This window comes from Osmerus eperlanus, chromosome 14 (genome assembly GCF_963692335.1).
Source record: "Osmerus eperlanus chromosome 14, fOsmEpe2.1, whole genome shotgun sequence".
NCBI lineage: Eukaryota > Metazoa > Chordata > Actinopteri > Osmeriformes > Osmeridae > Osmerus > Osmerus eperlanus.
Window position 1 is genome coordinate 13749122 of NC_085031.1, and position 23591 is coordinate 13772712.

Here is a 23591-nt window from a genome sequence, read left to right on the forward strand (position 1 = left end):
ATTTTTGGAGGCATGTATTTCTTTTTAGGTTACTAAATAATTACTGATCAATAGAAAAACACAAAAAGCCTATTAGTTTTGGCAACGTTTCAGTATGGCTACCCAGGCTCCATCCGTTTCTTTGTAGGTCGGATGTGGACCTAACTACAGGCAACTTGTGTGACAAATGCAAGACAGTTCTTTACAGTAAAACATAACATAAATAAATACGCTGTTGTCTCATCGATAACAGAGTTTCTGAGCTGAAGACATAATCAGCATCTTCTGGATAGTCAGTTGGACACCATCATTTATGACAGGCTATGTCCTGGCTGATCCATTCATAACAGACACAATACTGCAACCCCGCATACGGTGTTATCTTGACAGATCTAAACAGAATGCAAATAAAATTGGCCGCGTTCTCTCACCAAACGAAGTAAGCCCCCTTGGATAGGATTAGTTGTGGATTTCAACAGCCAACGACAGAACAGTTTTTTTAAGATCCGTGGGCACTGGTCAGTTCCACCTATATTTAAATATTAGGTCACGAGATTCCTTCACAGATAGCTAATTCATATAGAAAATCTCTTTAACATGGAGAAGGAGAGGCAGACAATGTTTTACAGGGGCCTATCATTGCCCCCCTCAACCAACTTAAACAAGCTTGTTCTTACACAGGCCATTCATCCTTACCCATTAAATTAAAGGCTGTTAGAAAGAATTGAAACATTTTGCATGTATTAAGCCATCAAGGAAACACAGTTGGATTTGTTTCATATTGGTGGTTAAGGTAGTTAAATTGTCAACTTGTAAAACATTTGTCATTCAGGCCAGAAATGCATTGCAGGGTAACAGATGAATTAAGAGAATCCATTAAAAAAAGTTTAGAGATGGGAAAATGGAAGAGCATTAGAGATAAAATGTAAAGGGGGAAATATGATAAGGAACCCAACACCGCTGCCAACAGGCACAAAAACATAAACATGGTTAACTATTCATGGTCATGAAGAGGAGAAAGGTGAGAAATGATTTGAATAGGAAAAGACAGGCCACAATGGTAAGATTTTGAGCTTTTTGCTTTTTAAGCATTTGAATAAGGACACACTCAGTTATGCCGTTTAATGCCTACAAAATATCCAGAGATACTAAGACATTCTATAATATAAAATGATATCATATATTCTTCAACAACTGGAAACAAATCAGCCTTTACATTTAATTTAAGACTATGATCTTTGCTCCTCTGGCTGGTCACCTCACATGAGAAAATGTCATTTTGACAGAAAAAAAGCAGATTTTGTCAAGCTGGTTCCTTATAGGTGGCTCTCTTCTCTCTCAATAACGGGACTAATCTTGTCCCCTGTCTTTCTTTCTTTAAGTAAGTTGTATGGTGTTGATTCGCAAGAGTGTGTGGAGAAAAGAGAGGTGAGAAAAGAAAAGGGTGAACCTCTGAGTGTTTTTTGGGGCTGGGGGTCCTCCATTGTGGGGTGTCTGAATGGGGGACAATCTCTGGTTCCTTGGGTTTCATCCTTGAGCGACCCCGAAGAAACATGATCAGGCCCATCAAAGATGCTGCGGAAGACGGGAAAGGGGGCAGGGGGAAGGGGGGGCGCTGTGTTACTCTCCTCTCAGGCCTGGCTCTCTCTCCCCTCTTCTCCGCACCGCTCACTGAGCCTGGGGGCCGGATCACCCTGTGGTCATTAACCCCCCGGTTTTTATACCCGCTAACAAACATCATCATCCAAAACTCAGTCATGTAAACTGATGTTCACACGCATATAAACAAACACATCCACACTCAACCTGCAGACATTCATACAAGTGTTGGATGTGTCCCGTGTGTGGAATGATGGATGGATGGATGCATAGATGGACAGATAGATGGGTGGATGGGTGCATAAACAACATTAATGGCCTCACCAGCTACTGACTAAGACAGAAAGAAAGAATGAAAGAAAGGCTGTGGCAGTGCAGAATAAAAGTGTTAATACGATGAAAGGAGAGGTCTTTGAAGGAATACTTGGACCCCAACTGCCCAATATTAGTTTAAATCCCCTCTCTAAAGACAGTGTTTAGTGTGGAATAAAGACTCATGTGCAGTCAGATAAGAAAGCACAACGCATGAATAATAATAAATCAAGCAGGAAAAAAAGAACCACAGCATTGTTTATTGTCATGTTAACCCTATCTCAGTGAGTGAGCTTTGAATATCCTGCTGGTTAGAAATTGTTTATCCTTTGAAATTCATATCACACAATACATTCTCTCAGCTTTCCAGTTTTATAGGAATATTGAAGCAAAACAGTCACAGTTTTTAAATTTAACAAGTCAATAGCCAAGCCAAGTATTCAATTTTGCTGATGATTTTGACATTACTTTGTTGAGTTTGGAAAGTATTTATTTGATTGAATATTCCTTGAATTACTTAAAAACAAAAACACATTTTACTCTCTGGAAACCAAAGGTATTTTTTTATTCTAGTGTATGTTTTTAGGTGTGAATGTTTATTTAACTCTTTGCCTTTTAGCAGTTTTCTATAGTTTTTGTTACTCAAGTTTAGTCAGTACTTAGGTTTATAATCTTAAAGAACTAAATATTTAATGTTTACCCCTCATTCACTGCATTCAATGACATCAGACAGCTGTTAACTTCCCCCTTTTCAAGGTGAGAAAACACATGATCTCGTTGATAAAGCGATGGCAATGAAAATGGCTAATGGCAAAGATTCCAGAACATTTAAAATTGTATTCACTTATTCCTTTATCAATATTTGTATATATACATAAAAAATTAAATAAAAACATAATTATATAATATAAACATGCAAATAGTGCATGTAGAATATACAGCAGAAGTTCAAGGATCAGAAGTTAATAGGTCCAACCGTATTTCAGTAGTCAGAGTCAAATAACAGTCTCATATTTACAAGGCACAGCACAGCATAAAGTAACCGCATAATCAAGACCACACAACGGCCCGCTAATATCCCACCCAGTACAGAATTCAAGGAGCACTTCTCAGGGATTGAATAAAATGAAGCAAATGTATTTATAACTGACCGGCTTCAAAAAACATCCAACATATAAATTCCATCACACAAATGCAAACATTAGTATTACTCGTGTGCATGTGTGTGGCCTCGTATGAATCAGGGTCTTGCTTGAGTTTCCCTGACCTTCTGAACGTATCTTCCCACTTTGACAGAAGTTCTGTCCGCAACCATGTCCAGCAGACGGTTAAGTTTACTGGAGTCCCATGGCAGATTGGCAGTGCTTTTTCTTCACAGGGCAGCGTTTGGCATGCTTGGTGTTAGGACTGGGAGAAGTGCCAAAGAAGCGGCGAAAACCAAAACCCACTGTCTTGGGTTGGTAATCAAAGTCCTCAGAAGGGGACAGCGGATTCCCAACACACACCCCTCCTTCAAATCGAACCCATGAAAAGACAGTGTATGTGTGTGTGTGTTTGTGCATGTGTGTATGTGTGAGAGAGACTGATGCAGAATATAAGAGAGAAAGAGGGGGCAACCATGTCCACTTCACAGATAGATGAACACCACTATCTCACAGGGTTTAAGGACTCCCCCTCCTCCGCTTGGCTCCTCTTTTCCACCCCCTTCCTCCTCCCCAATTCACCAACAATGACAAATCTTGGCAGCAAACTCAGCGCATGTAAGCAAGTTTCCCATAGAAGAAAAGCTGCACCAACAGCCATCTTAGTACCTTGGCACAGACTCAGAAGAATGGGACACACTGTAAGAAAATATGAATGGAGTCTGTGTAAAAACATGTAAACAACATTTAACTGTCTTGAACTGGAGGCATGGAGTACAATAACTAAACTAATCTATACTTTTTAATGAGAAATTTGAAATTATGATTTGTTTGTACACATTCTTTAAAGTTTGAATCTTCCTTTTCCAAAGCACAAACTTCTCAGAAGTCTAAATTGAAAGTTTAGGAAACAAAACATTTGGGAGAATTTACATAGAAGGCAAACCGTGCTTCATTCAGTATACTAGCCAATACGGTTGTCTTCTTAAGTGTCTCCCAGCCCCCTCTGTGCCCTTGTGGGATGAGGGCTTTACCTTTTCGCAGTTGGCACGACCTGCAATGTCTCACCAGCGCTCCCAACCCTAAACGCCACCAGATTATGCAAATTCATGGAGATGTCCTATTCAACAGAACCTCCATTTAGGGCAGCCACCGAGATATTAGTGCCACAAAATGAATAGACAGAAATAAAGGAGGGCAACATTACAAAGGGGAGAAGCAAATACAAGGGGGTCATAGACAAATGGGAATTGTACATAAACAAAAACACTGTTTATTTTAGGAGCATATCTCGAACAGACAATATGTGTAGTTTTGGTCTATGTACAACTGGAGAATATGTGCAGTTGCCAGTGGTCTATGACTTCTTCTCTATGTATACAAAGCTTCCAAACTTGATTTGATCCAAAACTCCCAAATGTCACGACTCTAGACCAAAGAGGAGAGGAGCAAATGAGGAGATGATAATGGAAATGGCCCAACAAGTGTGCAATTTATAATTGAAAAATCCTGCCTTCAAGCTTGGAGGGAGAAAAAGTAACAAACAAGGGCTTTGTTATTCATGGGAAAAAAAGAGCAGTCCTTGTTAATTTGCACAATTAAGGCATCATTTGCCAAGTTCAGCGATTTATTGCCCATTGTTCTTGGAGACAAAAGGTTGGAAAAGCGATCATCAGATCATGTCTCCTTAGCATGCTGAGAATGGCTTAGGTTATCTTGTGCACAAACAACAAGGGCCACTTGTGTCACAAGCACAGACAGTGTGACATTGGAAAATTGCACGAGATAAATCAGGTGATTTTCATGGTAGTAAGACAAAAGAGGTCCTTCACAGCCCAGAGAATTGAACTGAAAACATTCCAGTTCCTGTGTGAATTTGTCAAAGGATTTGTGTGTCAAGAAAACTGAAATATAATACCTTTTGAATAATTTCACAAGAAATAGCTCATAGACTGGCAGAATTCAAGATCATTGCCTTTTTTGTCACAGGCTAATGGCGTTAAGTTCGAAAACAGCAATAAATAATTCATATTTTTGGAAATAATTTCTCACATCAATCCATATTCTAGACCCCGAATCAGATGAGTAAATACTAGTTACTTCAGCATTAAGTTTGTCCTGATGAAGTATGTCTGTTACCTAGACAACCCATCACCGTTTCCCTTATCAGTCTCTTCCCCAAGACACAAGTCTCTCAAAAAACCCATTAAAAGTCTCAACATGAGATTAAAATTAATGTATTGAATGAAAAGTATTTGTATTCCTTTTATTTTATGTAATTGACATGAAGGGAGTTGAGGAAGGGAGCATTATCAAGACGAAATCCAAACCGTTGCCACACAGTTGTCTAGAATGTCATCGGATGCTTTCACATTCAGATTTCCTTCAGTTGAACTAAGGTGCCTAGAACACACTAGGGCAGTTAGATTTACTAAAAGGATGTGATTTGTGTGTGAGTGTGTGGGTGTGTGTGTGTGTGTGTGTGTATGTGTGTGTGTGTGTGTGTGTGTGTGTGTGTGTGTGTGTGTGTGTGTGTGTGGGTGTGACATGGTCAGTCCCAGCAGAAGAACCTGATAAAATCGCCATGCCAGTCAAATCTCTTAGGGGCCCTGAAGAAAAAGCAGACAAAACCCAGTGGCCCTAATATGTTCCCTGTGCGCTTGGCTGGACCTGTGAGGGGCGGTGACCAGGGTAACCTGCGTCCGCACAGTACACGCCCTTTGTCTCCCAAGAAACGTCGGCCACTCCTCTGCGTTTAGTTTCGGCCAGGCGACGACTGCAAGGACCAGTGTGGGATGGACAGGTCACCGTGAGGTCACAATCTGGGGAGCCAATCAGGCGGAAAAAAACAAAGCAGATATTAGGGTGTCAACGAAGTAAGAGGCAAGCGGCTTGAGGTCTTCATCGTGGCTGCACACACAGTCACTAGCAGTGCTCTGTCAATGCACTGGGGTGTTTTTTGGTTTTGTTTGTTTATGTGTGCTGGTGTGTTCACGTGTTTGATGTGTAAAGTCCTTGATTGGGAATGAGAATAGTAACCTAGAGAGGTGACTTCCAGCTGCTTGCGAAGGCGTGGCTCATGAAGGCCAGCTTCTTGTTTGCTATAATCTACTTAGTCAACACAGCCTCTTGTCTGCAATTGATACATTCGGAGTCTCCTCTGAACCCAAAGTATATGATTAAGCCTACAGAGAAGAGAAAGAAAAATGTGTCAAAATAATAATACACCTCTGTCTGACACTAATTATTTGCATATTTTCTGAACACAGCCATCAATGTTGATGGTATGGCAGTTATTATAAGGTCATGTTTCTTAAAATTTGCCATTTATCCAAATCTTGTTTATCCAATACATGTATTTTTATTTTGTGTTCAGAGGAGAGTGGTATATTGCATCACTGCGTGTGTGGTGGTGAAGTGTTAGGTTGAGAGAAGGTCAAGGAGGTCATGACCTCTCTGTAACCATCACAGCAGGACACTGACGTGGAACATCACACCACTAGTAACATAGGAGAACTGGTCATGGCCGCACACACACACACAAACAAACACACACACAGACAAACGCACACATGCACAGCTGCATATAATGACGCAAACCTCCTTCTGTCAGCTACACCACTACTCTACAGATCATGGTCAGGGAGTGGAGTTCAGGACTAGGGGTGAGGGGTCATGAACTCTTTGACCATTTTGTGGTTGCCACAGCATGGCACCTCTGTTCCAACTGCACCCAAAAGACCACAGCAAGGCTAGGAGTCAACTTGAAACAACATACTCACGTAAGTTTAAAACAACCACGCATATTAAACATCAGCGTGGTCATGCTCTCTCTCTGAAATAGATTGGTGTAAACACAATCAGTTACAGTTATAGAAAGTTTGTTTAGTTTGTCATTGATTGTTGATTCTTGGATCTAAGTAAGCTTAACGCGATGGAAGACTACTTGATAGGCAGTTTGAGGAACTTTTTTTTCCATCGCTGCATGAGAAAGGTTTTACACTTTTGCTTTGTAAGTTTATTGGGGCCAATGTAAATGTCCCATTTTTTACCATTGCTGTACTAAACAAACTGTATTTCCATATTATCATCTTTGGACATCAATCACAATCTCTTCCTTTATTTCTTTTTTCATGTCTTGAAATTTCTTCGTGTCTATCCTTTTCTCCAATGTCCATCTTTGTGAGGACAATATATTATTGGCTACGTTATTCAGGAAAAACACCTGAAAAACGAAAGTTTTTTTGTCAGTTTCTACTTGTTGGCAAAACAATTAGGAGTTTTCGACATTATTCTCATAGGGCATCTGGGGCAAGCAATGTGTGTTTGTGAGTGTGTGTGTGTCTGTAAGTGGATGCAGCAACCATTGCCAAATCAACCAAATCTCAAACAGGTGGCAGAGAGGGGGATGAGAAAAAAAGAGAGAGAGTGTGTGTCTGTAGTTGTGCCTGTAAACACAAAAAAAGATTCAAATATTAAGCAGTACAACTTGCCAGTGAGAAGTATTTACATTTACGTTACATTTAGTCATTTAGCAGACGCTCTTATCCAGAGCGACTTACAGTAAGTACAGGGACATTCCCCCGAGGCAAGTAGGGTGAAGTGCCTTGCCCAAGGACACAACGTCAGTTGGCATGACCGGGAATCGAACTGGCAACCTTCGGATTACTAGCCCAACTCCCTCACCGCTCAGCCATCTGACTCCCGATTTACTGCTTTAGTTAGTCCAGGAGTAAGATAACTCACTTATCGCTCTTTTAAGTCAAGTTGAGGAGGAAACAATGTAGATGCACATTTTGTGTTTTAAATGGTTTTGTCCCTGTCTCTGATTGGGCTCTCAATTTGAAGGGATAGTGTGTGTGTGTGTGTGTGTATGGGGGGTAGAGCTAGGAGCCTCAGGACAGAGAGACTTGTGAGTTGGTGGGTGGGGAGGGGGATCAGTAAGGAAGTGCAGAAAGGATGTTTCTCTTTCTCTGACTCTGGGAGAACGTATGAGGCCAGGGTGTTCCGACGCTTCTTTTTATCTGTTTCTCAGAGGCTCTGCTGATCCCTGTGGAACCAAACAGTTGCAAATGCCAGAGTGTGTGTGTGTGTGTGTGTGTATTTGTGTGTTTGTATGTGTAAGACTGATAGTCTTCTCTCTCCCCATCCCTGCAGCTGCAGCTCAGCGGATTAGACGTCATCCACAAGGCAACATTACACAACTAGCCTTTGAACAAAAGTCATGGCTACTATTAATGATATGGTAATCCTTAATGGAGCTACCTCCCAGTAGTGATTATGCTGACATGGGAATGTCCGAAAGTCTTGGACACAACACTCCCTCAACAACACTGTGGCTATTGTTACTAGGCCTGGTCTGAGGCCTGCGTTAACTTCTACCATAACACACAACTATCAATCCCCCCCTCCCTCAGAACACACGTAAGACACATATACACACACTGACTGCCCCCTGCTTCCCCACACCCTTCCCTAGTCCCCTCTATCACCCTATGAATAAAAATAAAAAACAGAAATGGAAAGAGAAAGAAAGTGAAAGAGGATGGGGAGGGGCAAAGTGTCTTGGCAAGGATCAACCAGGGGATTTCTCTCTATGTGGTTCCCACACACACACACACACACACACACACACACACACACACACACACACACACACACACACACACACACACACACACACACACACACACACATACACACACACACACACACACACACACACGACACTGCTTCCTTCACCCACTATGGACCACACAATTCAAGGAATATGTGTGGTCTATTCAAGGAATATGCCAACATAAATATAGGAAAACTCAGTCACTCTTCCTCCACTGTGCTGAGAGAAGGAGCTCTGTTTGCCTTCCCAGGTCACAGTAGGGCTAACCCTATAAACCTGGGCTTTTAAATACCAATTACCCCCTACTGATACACTAATACCCCTTTCCAACCCCACTCTCTCATTTTCAGTCACTGGTTCACTCTCCATTTCCCGAAATAAGCTAATGCCAGTTAGACAATTCTAAGAATACAGCACACATTCTACCAACAGGGTACAATAATAAAATGGACAAGCTAACAGTGAAAAACAAATGGAAAAGACTGAAATATATAAAAACACAATTTATCCTTTGTGTTTCCTGTCAGCTCTGACAAAGCTATAGTATTTACAGGTTAAGCTATTCCAATACAAACCAGAAGGTGTCATCAAAGCCAATGGCCCGGAATTTAAAACCAAAGAATCCAACGACAGATTATATACAATATTATGATCAACATAACCTTGTTTGTTTCATAGTCTTACACTCCACACTTGAAACCTGGCTAAAAGGTTACAAAGTCCCTTCGAATGGACTTTAAAAGGAGGATTTGGCTGGTTGGTTTGCTAGAGGGTAAATCTCGTACAGTAATACATTGTATGAGTTCCTTTCCAAAGAGAGCAAGTGAGGCATATTCCAAAATCGCTTAGATCAAATTTAGAACGTTTTAACCATCCCCTTGGAACAGCGGTGTGTAAAGCGACTGTCCCAGCTTGACTGAAATGTCAAAGTTGAGGAGAACCAGGCGGAAAGGGAGGGTGGAAATACCACACAGGGACTGACACTGGGATCAACTCGATTGAAATGATTTTGCATTTTGTCACTTTGAATAAAAATGAGATCGCTAGACAGTGAAGCGGTATGATTAGCAAGATTCTTAAGTCCCTCTGAGTCTCGGGAGGGCCTTTCTCTCTTTCTCTACTGCGAGAAGAAAAGTCCTCTTTCTCTCTTTTCACCAATCCCTTGGTACCCCTGCTTTTTCCTCCCTGTTGGTATTACAAAATCCCCATTGAAAAAAATCCTTGTCACCTGTCAACTAAGCCAGGCTGGTTTTCTAGATCTTTATCCTACACGCACACACACACACACACACACACACACATAAACACTGACTCCCAACCCCCCTCTTATTTATGCACATATCCTCTCATTCATACACATTGATACAAACACAACCACAAATCCCAAACACACACACACCCTCCCATGCTCGCACACTAAAACCACATGTCTTAGAGTTGTTACTATAGCTGTTTAAAATTCATTACCCTGTTCACTTTAAGAAACGTTTACACATGGGGTAGTTTTTTGGGGCAAATCTCAGGGGTGGTGCAAGTTGACCCTGGGTTCCATCGGCGTTGAAACCTACCTCAAATCTCAATGGGCTGAACCTTACAGAAATGGGTTTCATCATTCCAACAATTGTTGGTGGTCAAAGTAAAAAAAAACGGTCTAAAAGTTAGACCAAAAAGTGAGTTATAGTTTGCCCTTTTGTGATTTATCATTACCTTGTGAACTGTTTCGTAGACTAGGCTATTGAATTGTTCTAATTTATTTAGCATTTACATACATGCACCATTAAAGTATGCATAGGTGTGAGGTTTACAGTACATGGTAACAAGCATAACAAAAACAGTGAGGGTGAATTTAAGAAGATGCAGCGGCTGCTGAAAATGGAAAGTAGAAAAAGACGGGTTTTTGATAAGGGTATGGGTCAATAAAGTGAGAGAGAGAAAGCGAGAGAGAGAGAGAGAGAGAGAGACAGAGTGAGAGAGAAAGAGGGAGAGAGAGAGAGAGAGAGAGAGAGAGAGAGATAGAGAGAGAGAGAGAGAGATAGAGAGAGAGAGAGAGAGAGAGAGAGAGAGAGAGAGAGAGAGAGAGAGAGAGAGAGAGAGAGAGAGAGAGAGAGAGAGAGAGAGAGAGGGATTGCTTTGTCCCCTAAGCCACCTTAAAGATAGCGGACATTTGAGTCCTGTCCAGCAGCTGTTCAAACTCACTTAGAGACCTCCCATCTGATGGACACAATCTAGGAAAACACGAGTGTGAGTGTGTGTGTGACCAAGACAGCGTTGAGGGTCAGAACAAAGTGTGGTCATCCGACCCCAGTCACTTAGTCAGAGTCCCCAAGACCTCCTGCAGCCGCTGGCCATTGAACCTTCTGACAGGGGCTCAGGAGGCGGACGTCTGGAGACCCACACATCCAGAGATCAAGGGTCAATCTGCCCTCCACCACGGTCATCACACCAAGATGGACACATAGTCCCTCATCTCTCTATTTAAAGGATAAACATACATGGTCAATTAGGCAAAAATAATAAGCACATTCCCCATCCAGAAAAGTAGACAGGTTAAGTCATGACAATGATAATGAATAATTAGCATTTACTATAGTGACTTATCAAGGTCATATGAATATAATGACAATGACATGTCTTGACATCCCTTAAAAGTGTTCCTTGATATAAGGATATCTTTTTTATGGGGTTGTTTATTTTGTTATTTTTATATTGTTTATGAGGGTCAGTTATTCGTGTCACAGGCAGGGTAGGTTGTGAATGGAGGACAGAAAATCACCACAAACATTTACATTTCAGTCAATCATCAATTTAACATCCAAGCTTAACAAATTAGGAGGGTAAGACGATTCACGAAAACGATTTATCTTCCTTATTCTCCTTGGTAAAATGGACTTCATCCAATTTAAAATCCCTAATCTGTCAAAGACAGGTCGTTCTTCTGAATGCCCTGCCAGGGCTGGATCTCCAACTACACGCACTTAAATACAAAAAGAGAAGTGCAATATGGGGTAGACACACAGGCAAGGATTGCGACAGTAATTTGAACATTGTAAAGAGACACTCAAATTTTAAAATGTATCTCTTTCTCTTGAGCAAATTATAGGTTTATAGATTTTGATTTTTCACATTGATCTATCATTATAAGTGGGATATAACTGTTTTGAGATAAATATCATAAAAGATGACTGGAGGAATGTGAATAGCTCAAAATGAACAATTGTAATACGTCTTTGAATGAATGAGAAAATCAGATGTTTGAGTGCCCCCCATGGGAGAGTTTGCATAAAATCAACAATTTTTACAAACAGGGTCAGCATTAAAAGAAGGTATTCTATGTAAACTCGATGTTCTTAACTTATCGTTTTGGATGTCCGTGATTAAACTAAACAGAAAAGACTGACAAACGTAGTCCATCCTCTCAACACTCAATGGTTGCTGGAGAGTGACTAACAGACATTTTCAAACAACAACAATGCCAGGACACCATTGGGAGTCCTATGGAGAGAAGCCCTGTCACTCAGACACATCAGTGGCCAGGCATAATGAGATTAGAGAGTTCACATCATTTGACTCTCCCTCCAATGCCCCACCCCGCTCCCCCTTCAACCCCCCTTCTCCTGCTTTTCCCTTCCCTCTCTCTCTCCATGTTTCTCATTTCTGTATTCTCCTTTACCCCCCCCCCCCCCATGTATTTTGCTCTCTAACTCTCAACCCCTTTCCGTCGCTCGCCCTACCTCCCTAACGCTTTCTCGGTTCCCACTCCATCCTTCCAGCGTTCCCCACTGACAGTGTGTCTCCAGGTTTACCTGATTGGTCACGGGGATTTCTCTAGCTCTGAACCAGTGGCTCTCAGGCCTACACAGCCTACACTCGTGTGTGTGTGTGTGTATGTGTGTGTGTGAGAGAGAGTCGACCATGGCCGTTCCCCCAACACCACCGCCTTGACCACAGGGAAGAGTCACACACACAACTCCTTGGCAGTCACACTCTTTCACACACACACACACACACACACACACACAAACACACAGTTCTTTGACTCACGGTATCCCAGACTGTTTCTTTCCCCTTTATGAAAAACAGCCTAACAAAGGGACCAAAGACTAGAGGGAAACTCTGTCATTGTTCCATTAAAAAACAAAGTTAAAAAGTTGCAGTTCATGCCATATAGCAACAGCATTATTTCATATTTTTCTTTGGTTTTATACACACATACAGGATAAAGGGGATATCAGGAACAGGAGACAAATACTCTCAGAAACAGGTCAAAATTAAGTCCTGTAAAGCAACAAAACAAAAATAATGATGTGTGAATCCTGTCTGAGGTATTCTTATTTCATTCTAAAAGTAGAATTGACAGCTATGTGTGGACTGACGTTCTACCTATCCATGACCTCAGGAGGCCGCCTGATGAGGGAGGAACAGAGGGAGGTTGTGAAGATAACTGTTGATAGTTGTGTGTGAGTGTGTCTGTGTGAGGAGTCTTTGCTGTGGTTCCAGACAGGGATAAACTCAGTTAAGTCTTCTAGTCTAACACCTGCAGCTCACAGCTATGATCCTAAACCGGCTCAAAATGGGCATGGGCATATGGGCATATGTGAAGCCCTCTGTAACATGCTTGCGTGTAAAAAGGGCTATACAAATAATTTTGATTTGATTTGAAATGCTAATTCACTGTAGCACACCCGACCTCTCCTGACAAGCTGTGTCAACCAGTCCTAACAAATGGGGATCGGAGTCTCGGGGGGGGTGGGGGTCGGAGGGAGAGGGGGCACAGTGATCTCTAACATTTTCCAGGGGCCCCTTTGAATCTCTCTGCTTACTAAAAGTGCTATATATACAATATATGACATCACACAATGTTTACACTTTACTCGTCGACTTACTTAAAGTATTTAATGCTGCTGACCACTTGTTACCCCTGATCCAACTTTGTGTAATGCGACTATAATCCAACTTTGCTGTTTGCAAATATTCAGTCACCCATTCAGACCATAAGGACTTACCTGAGGGCTAAGATTTGTACATTTGCACCTGTCGCTTGCCGGATTCAACTCTCTAAAAACAATAGAGAGAGAATTAAAAATAAATGCAAATATTAACGTGTGCATGTTTTTGTGATGCTTTATTACTCCTCAAAATAAAGGAAAGCAGACACATTTGAATAGGATAAATGCTTTTTGTAGTAAGCTACTTTGCTGATTTTAACTGTTTAACTGTTTTTGTCTCAGTAAGCTCCTACCGGTAATGTTTTGACATCGACATAAACTGTTCATTTCATGGTAAACGTGCGCCACCGCGTGGTTATCTATTCAACAGGACCGGTGATATTTGAATCACACACATAGTTGCGCTTGTTTGCGTATAAGTCCTGTCCTATCCACCAAAGGTTCAATGAACAGTGACACCAGCCTGACCTAAACTCGACCTTCATTTAAGAAACGCTATCATTATCTTGTTAGGTATATTCATTACAAATCGCACCTGCCTTTTAAACATAGGCTAAGGCCACAGAGAGACTTGCAAATGTTATAGCCTACTTAATTTAGGTGGTAAATTAGGTGATTATCCGTATTTACGCTGACTGGGGAAGTCAACGCGTGGAAGTACCAATAATTACTGCCATGGTTAAATGAGCTATGATTTCTAATTTGGTAAGATTTCCCATTAAGAATACGTACAAAGGAAGGCCCAGGCACATACAGTATATTGCGAAAAACGAGATTCAAAAAGGATGGCCTACTAGGTGTGCCTGCCGACTAACAAACAGTTCAGTGGTACCATTATTGTATTTTATTTCACGTGTCTAATTATGTGACATGACGCCAAAATAAACATGAATTTAAAAGTAAACTCTAGTATTGATATATTGTTATGAGATGCACGAGACTAACACTCGAGACAGGGTGGTATTCATTCATTTAAATATATGGATATGTATTCCTGGCATGGTTACATTCAATGCATTCTTCAAGAATATATCAGTTAAATGGATTAAATATTTAGTCTTAAGACTAAATGGCTATATAATTCTTATATACAAACGCATTTCAATTTGTCCTTTAAACGCCCCCAAGTTTCTTTGGAATTTGTACACCGTGAACATGGCGAAATATATGACCCTTCACCTAGGATATTTATTTAACCTCGTTAATCTGTTCGACAACTTGCATATCCATCACTTTATACTCTCGCGATAAACAGCCCTCATATATTAGGTGAGGTGAAGGGACTCGGTCCACTTGGATGGGCGTTGGGTTTCCTTAAGGATACATTCAAGACGACTGCAGCATTGTGACTTCTAAATTCTGACCTCTGCCCAGCGAGGAAAAATCCGCAAAGATGTCGGACGCAGTGATAAGTTTCATGAAGGATTTTTTGGCAGGTGGTATTGCCGCAGCCATATCTAAGACAGCTGTTGCTCCAATTGAGAGAGTCAAGTTGTTACTTCAGGTAAGAAGTGTTTAATGAATTACTAAGAAAATATGTGGTGCAAATAGAATACCTGTGGGGGGAAAAGTGCAAATCACTGAAGGAATCCATCATTGGATCCATAGTAAAATTTAATTTAATCCCAATTAAGGATGCTCTGAACAACTGAACTTTTTGCGCACGTGACATGTCAATCCAAAGTAATGACTGGAGCAACGATTCAGGGTCTAGCCATCCCAAAATGACACATCTTGAGTCAATGATTTTATTCAATGTTAGTTGATAAGAATTAGTCATATTTGTATTATCATGAGTCAATTTGGTCTCGAGAAATGTTTAGGTATAGGATAAAGTCTAGTATTTTGATGTCGACATCAAGATCAAAATAATAATGAACAGCATTTTCTCTTTCAAATAAAAAAAAAGTTGAAAAATTGAGTTACTTCAAAACGTGATCAGCATTAGTGTATTGCTAAATTTAACTGGTAAGATGCAACCCAATATGCACAAGCAGTACTCAAGTGACGCAACAACTGGAGGCTGTCTCTATACATGTCAGCCTACACTGTAGGCCCAACAGACTAAGGTGCAACCAAAATAGTTTAAAACAATTCATTTACAAATATAAAAGAAAAAAGTACAATCTGCACAAACGGCCTTGTTAAGAGACTTTCTTTGAAGGATTTCCAAGCTCCCTATTGTAGAAGAGAAAACGTAAAAACACATTTTTGTTAATTTTTTATTTTAATTTTATTTCACCTTTATTTAGCCAGGTAGGCTATATTGAGAACAAGTTCTCATTTGCAACTGCAACCTGGCCAAGATACAGCATAGCAAATATGACACATATTACATAGTTTCAACATGGAATAAGCAAACATAATAATCACAGTAATTACAGTGTTAAAGCCCTAACCAGTCTCAAAAATGCTTGTGTTCCATTCTCTAGGTCCAATATGCCAGCAAACAGATCACTGTTGATAAACAGTATAAAGGAATCATGGACTGCATCGTCAGGATCCCTAAGGAACAGGGCTTTGTCTCCTTCTGGAGAGGTAACCTTGCCAACGTCATCCGTTACTTCCCCACTCAAGCCCTCAACTTCGCCTTCAAAGACAAGTACAAAAAGATCTTCCTCGGTGGGGTCGACCAGAAGACACAGTTCTGGCGTTATTTCGCCGGTAACCTGGCGTCCGGAGGAGCAGCCGGTGCCACCTCTCTGTGCTTTGTGTACCCACTTGACTTCGCCAGAACCAGGCTGGCCGCCGACATTGGCAAAGCTGGCGCCGAGAGAGAGTTCTCAGGTCTGGGCAACTGCCTCACCAAGATCTTCAGGTCTGACGGCCTCAAAGGTCTTTACCTTGGATTCAACGTGTCAGTCCAGGGCATCATCATCTATAGAGCGGCCTACTTTGGAACCTACGACACAGCTAAAGGTGATCTGCATGGGGACACACATATCTTATGATACAGAATAACAATACATTTGACCCAAAGTGGTGTGGGATAACTGGGCCTACTTTTGTCAAACATAATCACATGAAGAAGCATGAATCTCAATTGTGCCACTCAACGTTATTGTTTAGGTATGCTGCCAGACCCCAAGAACACACACATCATAGTGAGCTGGATGATCGCCCAGACTGTCACAGCCGCTGCCGGTATCATTTCATACCCCTTCGACACGGTCAGACGTCGTATGATGATGCAGTCAGGACGCAAAGCAGGTGAGAAACTCGGAGCTGTGAACTCACACTAAACAGCACTAGGCCAAAACAGGCCTGTTTTTTTCTTTTTCTTGTTTCCTCTGTTACTTTTGTTACAAAAAAATCCCCAAACATTTCAATTTTTCTTTTTGATCCGTTACTTTGCGTAAATGATATGTGGCATTAATTCAATCCATCTTTCTATTCCAATAGCTGACATCATGTACACAGGCACAATGGATTGCTGGAGGAAGATCTTAAAGGATGAGGGTTCAGGTGCTTTCTTCAAGGGTGCTTGGTCCAATGTGATCCGTGGTATGGGTGGTGCCTTTGTACTGGTCCTGTACGACGAGATCAAGAAATACACATAAACATTCTTGTCTCCCCAAAAAAGCCCTCTATGGCTGCACGTATGTCTTAAGGTTTTATTGAATGAGAACACCATGGTCAAATATTACGAGCAAGGTGTTTTTTTTGCTGGCTTATGAAACAACAGCTTGGACGTCTGTACATCTCACCCGAGACGCACAAAATAGGCATGGGCGAGTCCTCAGTGGAAACTTGTCAAGCTGGTCGTCAAAACCACACACACTTGCTCAACTCATAATTAGTTGAACATTTCTATTTATTACAGCAGTCTGTTAAGAACCCCCAACGTTCATGTTTTGTCCCACTGATTTTATGTGTTGAACCACGTTCTTAAAATAAAAATAAACAGTCTTTTCTTGGTGTGTTGTCATTGTTTATTATGCGGTCCAAAACGCAAAACACCTGTCAGACAGACTTGTTTATGAATGTTAGCCTCACCAAGTTTAACTAGTGGCCCTGATACACCCCCCTGATGGGAAACTCTTCACAAACACAATATTCATAGTATGATGAATGTGTACCAGTTTCTTAATCTCACAAATAACTTTTCACTTGACTGGAACAGAAGGACTGGATGTCAGAAATGAAGGAATTTTAGGCTTTATAGTATCTTATATATCTCTTATATCCTGTCTTGAGTATGGCATAGCATCACACCTGCCGTTATACTGTCTGAGACTGACAGCTATTTCAAGTGCTTCATTTAACCCTTTCTAATCTGTCTGCGTTGGCAGCCTTAGACTATTGAAAAGGTGTGACTGTAATACTTCTATAAGCACACCATTACGGCATATAACAGGCTTCTTTATTGGGATGCTAAAACAATGAAAAAAATATTTTCCTCCATGATATTCTCGAAAAAACTTTACTAGAACACAAATATATATTGGATGTTGAATCATAAAGCAGTATGTAGTACAAAAACAGTGGAAATGTAACCAAACTTTGCAAGCGCACTGTACAAATGCAGCATGGAACACTGGGTATATTAATGGCTAATAAATCATCTTAGAGGGAGAATAGTTTTGGTCCCTAAACCATTTCAGCATATATATTTCATAGAACAAACAATGCTAAAGTAAATTATTCACAATATATCATCTAATAATTCTAATGCATCTAATGCTCCTAGTAAACCAAAGTGAAGATGGTTCCCACAATCGGTTTGGTTTACTTAATAGATATACGATTTAACAGCAACACTTCAGTAGTGAGCTTTTATAATAACTGTCTATTAATAGTGACATTTATTATATGATGACTATGTGCAACAATTCACAGGTAATAATGTTTGTTCATCTTTTGAGACGGATTGAGAAATTGCAATGGCAACTGGCATTTAAATAGCTAACGCTTATTGTCTGTTTTACAGTTTCTGCAAGCTCCTAACCTTCACTTAAAAAATAAAATAAAAACACCAACTAGACTGTGTTCCAGGGCTCTCCCACCTAGGCTGTAAACAGACAGGAGTGAATGGCTTGTTCCTCCCCACAGAGCTGCTACACCCAGGCAGCCCGGGGGACACCCCCTCTGCTGGACCTGGTCACAGGAGAGGTTGAGGTGGCTCTGGAGGTGGAGGACGTTCCTCTGGGTCCACTTGGCTGATGCGTGGCCCTGCCCACGGCCCTGCCAGGCCTGGCGCTCTTTCCTGCGGGCGGAGGAAACAGGGGTCGCCGTGGGAACGGGCTTCGTCACAAACACGTTGATGCATCACGCAGGAAAGTGACCGAGATCCTTTATTTACTCAATACGATACATTTCTGGTATTTCCTCAGGTACATGTGTGTACGGGGTGTGTCTACCTGGGGAGGTTCTGCTGGAGGTCCTGGACGGGCCCTGTGGGAGGCTGGGGAGCTCCGTGGGCCCCAGGTACCTGGTTTGGCGCTGGTAGTCTGCCAGATGCTCTGTCCTCCTAAGGCCACGGGAGGGCTTCACTGTCTCAAGCCTCCTCAGAAAGGCCTGATGAGACAGAGGGAACGCTTTTCTGATGATTTTTTGTTTGTGTTTGGACTGGGCAAAACAATGATCTACATTGGATTAGGGCAATGGAATGATCTACACTGGATTGACACTAGACAGGGCAGACGTCGTCCTAGACAAATTACATCTACTCTTGGTTCCAGCTTTCTAAGGCTATATGAGAGAAAAAAAGGATCATCAAGGGATGATACGTTCACCCCCAAAACCAGATTCAAACTGTGGGCCCATCAAAAGTAAAAATAACCAGTGTAGGAACTCAGACAGTCACATGCACTCATGCTCTGACCAGCAAGACTGAAGTAAGCGACACCCCCCAGAAAGGACCAGCCTATGAATGGAAACATGCAAAGGGTAAGTCTTGGAGTCACAAACCATCTCTGATCATTAGAAATATCTCATATTTAAGGGACCGCTTGCTTGAGAAGGTGATGCAATAAAGACATACAGTATGTTGCATAAAAACACACTTTTTTGGGGAGGAAAAGTATATTCTGTTTTGTGTAAAAATAAAAAAAGGTGTAGTGAATGTTCAGGGTCTTTAGTTGAGGTTGTATGGAAATCCTTAACATGGGACAAATGAAATATCATTGACACGGAGGATGAGTGGAACACGGCTCACATGGCATATTCAGTTTCTTCACTCCAAGAATAGCAAGAGAGAGTGAGGAGTCTTTAAGGTGCAGAGAGAGAGAGAGAGAGAGAGAGAGAGAGAGAGAGAGAGAGAGAGAGAGAGAGAGAGAGAGAGAGAGAGAGAGAGAGAGGAGAGAAAGTGCGTAAGAGGGCGAGTAAGAGTGTCCCCTTGGAGACGTGGTACAGCGTGTCCTCACCAGACTGAGTCCTCAGTATCAGAGCGAGGAATGACGAGAACACGCAGGGACTGTTTAGCGTAGTGGAGCGCTCCTGCTCCACTACTACTACGTGTGCATGGTTTTTCAAGGGTTTACCGAGGCGCACCTATCAAGCCGCTGGCCATTTTGATCCGACCGCGCTTCTTTGAAACCACTGGAGTGAATGCACGAGGAGAGTTGGGCTTTGGTTGAACTCTCTTTAATGTCACTCGCTGCCACAGCTTGGGCCCCGGCTGCCACCTGCTGCCGTCTCTCCAGGCAGAGACTCGTGTCTGCTTTCACTGTTCCAGGGGGCGCAGAGGGAGTCCTGACGACCCCCCTCAGAATACGCACTACACGCCAAGCTATCTCAGATACGTGATAACTAGTGACAGTAGGCTTGCATGGAAACACACGCGTTTGTGCGCTCGTCTACCACCCCCTCCCTCCCTATCACTTTCTCTCTCACTCTTACACACACACAAACGTGCAATCGTTTTCATATTAGTTGTCTGGGGCCAAATTAATACATTTTCTGAGCTGACATGGGCTACTGGAAAACTTAAATCCTCCTTTACAGACATTTTGTATACAAAAACAGTTTACTGGGGAATATAATTTTCCAGATTGAATCTGGAAAAGCTTGAAAAAACTGCAATTCAACAGAGCAATTCATTTTTCGTGCCACTGCAGCTGTGTTTGCGTAACAACCTCTGCCAAACAGCAGCTGAAGCAGTATATAGCAGTGTTGGTAGGAGGTGGAGGAGTGCCATTAGCACGCTGGGAATTTACTGTGCTGTACAAATAAAAATAAAACAAAACTAGGTGGGTCCAGTGGCACTAATCTTAAAATCTCCAGAGTTATTATAAAAGGGTATCAATCACATAGAGAGTAACCTGTGCTTCAAGCACCTAGTGTTATAGAAACAAGCGACCTAGCCAATCCTAACACTCACCAAGTTCTCCCTCTCAATGCGTTGTTGCTCGCGCTGCCTGTTGAGGGCACTGTGGTAAAGGCGGATAGGGTGTGTAGTCGGCGTGGTGATGAACCCCGTTGCCGCGCTAACCGGCCTGGATCTGGGGGGCGGGCGGGACAGCTCGTGGAGCAGCCTCTGGTTCTCTCGGTCAATGCGGCGCACTTCCTCATTGGTGAAGGAGAAGTTCTTCCTGTTCCTGCTTCCGGGGCAGTTGATGACCAGGTCGGTGTCCAGGCGACCCGCTACGCCCTCGAACACTTACAGCAGCATGGAGAGATATATGGAAGGGATCACAACAGACTGAAAAATGGATCTCTTTGAAGCCGCATTAGGATATTATGCTTTTAAAGGGTTTTATGTGGGATGTACAGTATTCCAATAAGGCCACCAAGGCCTTGGAGATATTAATAAAAAATAATTAATATATTTAAAAATACTTTTTATTGGGATTAAAACACCCACCATGGTCACCATCACCCTGATCCGTATCCTCTTCTTTCTGGTTTGCAATGCTGAGGTGGCTGGAAGAACAACTCTCAGACAGCTCCTGCTGCTCCCTGACCCCCTGACCTTTCACCTCCCCCTCTCGGTCTCCTACTGGTCCCAGGTCCAGGTCCAAGGACTGCATGGGGCTGACACCAGGGGTGGAGAGCGGTGTGACGTCTGTCACTGTGTCCTCCGAGTCCTCCTCCAGGTTGCCCTTTACAGCCCTGCCCGGTGTCTGTCCGCATGTCTGGCTGGGGGAGGAGGAAGGCCAAGAAGAGGAAGGTCGTGAGGACTGGGGTCCCGTCTGGACGGGGTGGAACTCAGGGATGAGGTTTTCTCCACTACTGACATCATCACAGGAGCTGTCAGTGTCCGAATCCTGTTCTGAGGAGGAAGGGGAGGGGCTCCGGTGACGATGTCTCCTGTAGCTCTTTTTGGGAGGGCCTACCTTGGCCTCGTTGTTTGGTTTAAGGGATTGCTTCGGAGGAGGTGGCACTTCTTCCTCCTCCTCGCTCTCTTCCTCACTCTGATGGTAGCCATCTTCATCAGCATTGTCCTCCTCCCTGACCTCAGCCGATGGTGATGTCAGGATTTTGCTGGATCTCATGGAGGACGCGCTAACGTCTTTCTCCACCACAATACTGCCAGTCTTTGACTCAGGCTGAAAATGAAGTAAAGACAAAATAAATCAATGATCAATCATTTCACAAGCAGACATCCATTATATATGTAATATTTCTAGGCTTAAGCATACTTACCTCTGAAATCAGATAGGTGGTGTTGCATGGCCCGCTCTCATCTTCGTGTGTTTCTTCACTGGGATTAGAGGCCCTGTAGTCTCCAGACACCTCTGTCCTACAAGGCTGTGTCTGGCTGCTGGGGCTGTCCTTCCTTCTAGGTCTTCCAGTCTCTGAACTCCTTTCATTCTTCCCTGAGTCTTTGCTGGAGCGGCTGTCGTCGCTGTCAAAGAACGAATGATCAACCTCTCCCTCAAGTTCTTTGGGACTGAGCATGGCGATCTACAGATCAAAGTGAGAGTAAAACAGGAATACATTTCATAACAATTGACATGAAAATACAAAATGACAAACGAAGTGTCATTTCTGTGCTTTATTTAATGTGCTGTTCAAACCCAACAATATGTTTTTCAGTATTACAAACAATGTATTAGATGTGTTAAGTAAAAGACACATAGCAACGAATAACAGCAACATCCAATTTGACTACGCTAGTACTGTAGTTAGCCTAAATACCTTGGAAGTAGGTACAGTACTGGGGTCAAACGTGTCGACATATTGTAAATTAGATAACAAATAACTAAACTTTTGTTCGTCAAATGTATAATACGTTATGTTTTCGTCCTAAACAGTAACTATCAAGCACCACTGAAGCTATCAAAAGCCTTGACATCCGGAATTATCTGGTGTTTGGTAGCTAGCTAGCCAGAAGATAGCGTACTGGTGCAGCCCCAGTACTACCCTTCGTTAGCCAACTACTGTACTGTAGCTAGCTACGTTAGCAAATACGATACAGTTCCCTATGTCCGCCTCGGCCTCGTTACTCGTGCGTTAATAATATAATTCCCCGTTGTTATTGGCTATCTTTAATATCTACTAGTAGCTAAAAACATATTGTAGCCGACAAACCAGTACCCCGGTAAAGTATATTGTCAACCATGCAACCATGTCATGTGCAACTCCACAGCTCATCTCTTCTCTCCAGGCTTCAGTTCAGGTTGAATTGGTCGGCATTAAGCACCAGTAGTGTAGTTACAGTAACTACAGTACCTTGCGAGATAGATAGTTACCAAGTGCTACAGTGTAGCCCTGTTTAGCCCTAATGTGCCTGTGTACCAGTACATGTTTTTAAGATTCCTATTGATATTTATTGCCACATATATAGCCATAAATATTAGTGCTAGTTTGCTAACTTGAAGTATTTGCTCAAGTAATCCCAACAATAGAGATGGGTAGCTGTAAGCAAAGCCATAACAAGTACACTTACCTAGCTAATGCACGACTACAGTATGCATGAATACATTACACCAACTAGACTACTGTCAAACTTCCATAGTAACCTAGTAACGTCTTCTTCGTGTTTTGCAGTTCGGCGAATTAATAAGCGACGACTGCTTTGCTGCCACCCGCAGGCTGAAAACTAAATTG

The 23591-nt window shown here is 42.2% G+C and overlaps 2 protein-coding genes across 2 annotated transcripts; one reads left to right on the forward strand and one right to left on the reverse strand.

Moving 5' to 3' along the window:
* Nucleotides 1-14880: 14880 nt before the first annotated feature.
* slc25a4 (solute carrier family 25 member 4) lies at nucleotides 14881-17504 on the forward strand. Its single transcript, XM_062477704.1, has 4 exons — nucleotides 14881-15102; nucleotides 16031-16517; nucleotides 16668-16808; nucleotides 17001-17504. The coding sequence occupies exons 1-4, from the start codon at nucleotides 14992-14994 to the stop codon at nucleotides 17156-17158; spliced, it is 897 nt and encodes a 298-aa protein (XP_062333688.1). The 5' UTR covers nucleotides 14881-14991; the 3' UTR covers nucleotides 17159-17504.
* On the reverse strand, nucleotides 17422-22996 carry cfap97 (cilia and flagella associated protein 97). The gene is made up of 6 exons (XM_062477703.1): nucleotides 22671-22996; nucleotides 22185-22457; nucleotides 21403-22087; nucleotides 20920-21197; nucleotides 18959-19115; nucleotides 17422-18804 (listed from the first exon to the last, which is right to left on the reverse strand). Exons 2-6 carry the CDS (start codon nucleotides 22437-22439, stop codon nucleotides 18656-18658), a joined length of 1524 nt encoding a protein of 507 aa, XP_062333687.1. The 5' UTR covers nucleotides 22440-22457; nucleotides 22671-22996; the 3' UTR covers nucleotides 17422-18655.
* Nucleotides 22997-23591: the final 595 nt, after the last annotated feature.

Excerpts from the sequence above, each read along its gene's own strand:
- cfap97 (XM_062477703.1), bottom strand. The coding sequence starts at position 22,439 with ATGCTCAGTCCCAAAGAACTTGAGGGAGAGGTTGATCATTCGTTCTTT. Across the intron at positions 22,088-22,184 it reads CCACCTATCTGATTTCAGAG|CCTGAGTCAAAGACTGGCAG; the intron begins GTAAGTATGCTT and ends CTTCATTTTCAG. Across the intron at positions 19,116-20,919 it reads GCATTGAGAGGGAGAACTTG|GCCTTTCTGAGGAGGCTTGA; the intron begins GTGAGTGTTAGG and ends CTGTCTCATCAG.
- slc25a4 (XM_062477704.1), top strand. The coding sequence starts at position 14,992 with ATGTCGGACGCAGTGATAAGTTTCATGAAGGATTTTTTGGCAGGTGGT. Across the intron at positions 16,518-16,667 it reads AACCTACGACACAGCTAAAG|GTATGCTGCCAGACCCCAAG; the intron begins GTGATCTGCATG and ends GTTATTGTTTAG. Across the intron at positions 16,809-17,000 it reads GCAGTCAGGACGCAAAGCAG|CTGACATCATGTACACAGGC; the intron begins GTGAGAAACTCG and ends CTATTCCAATAG.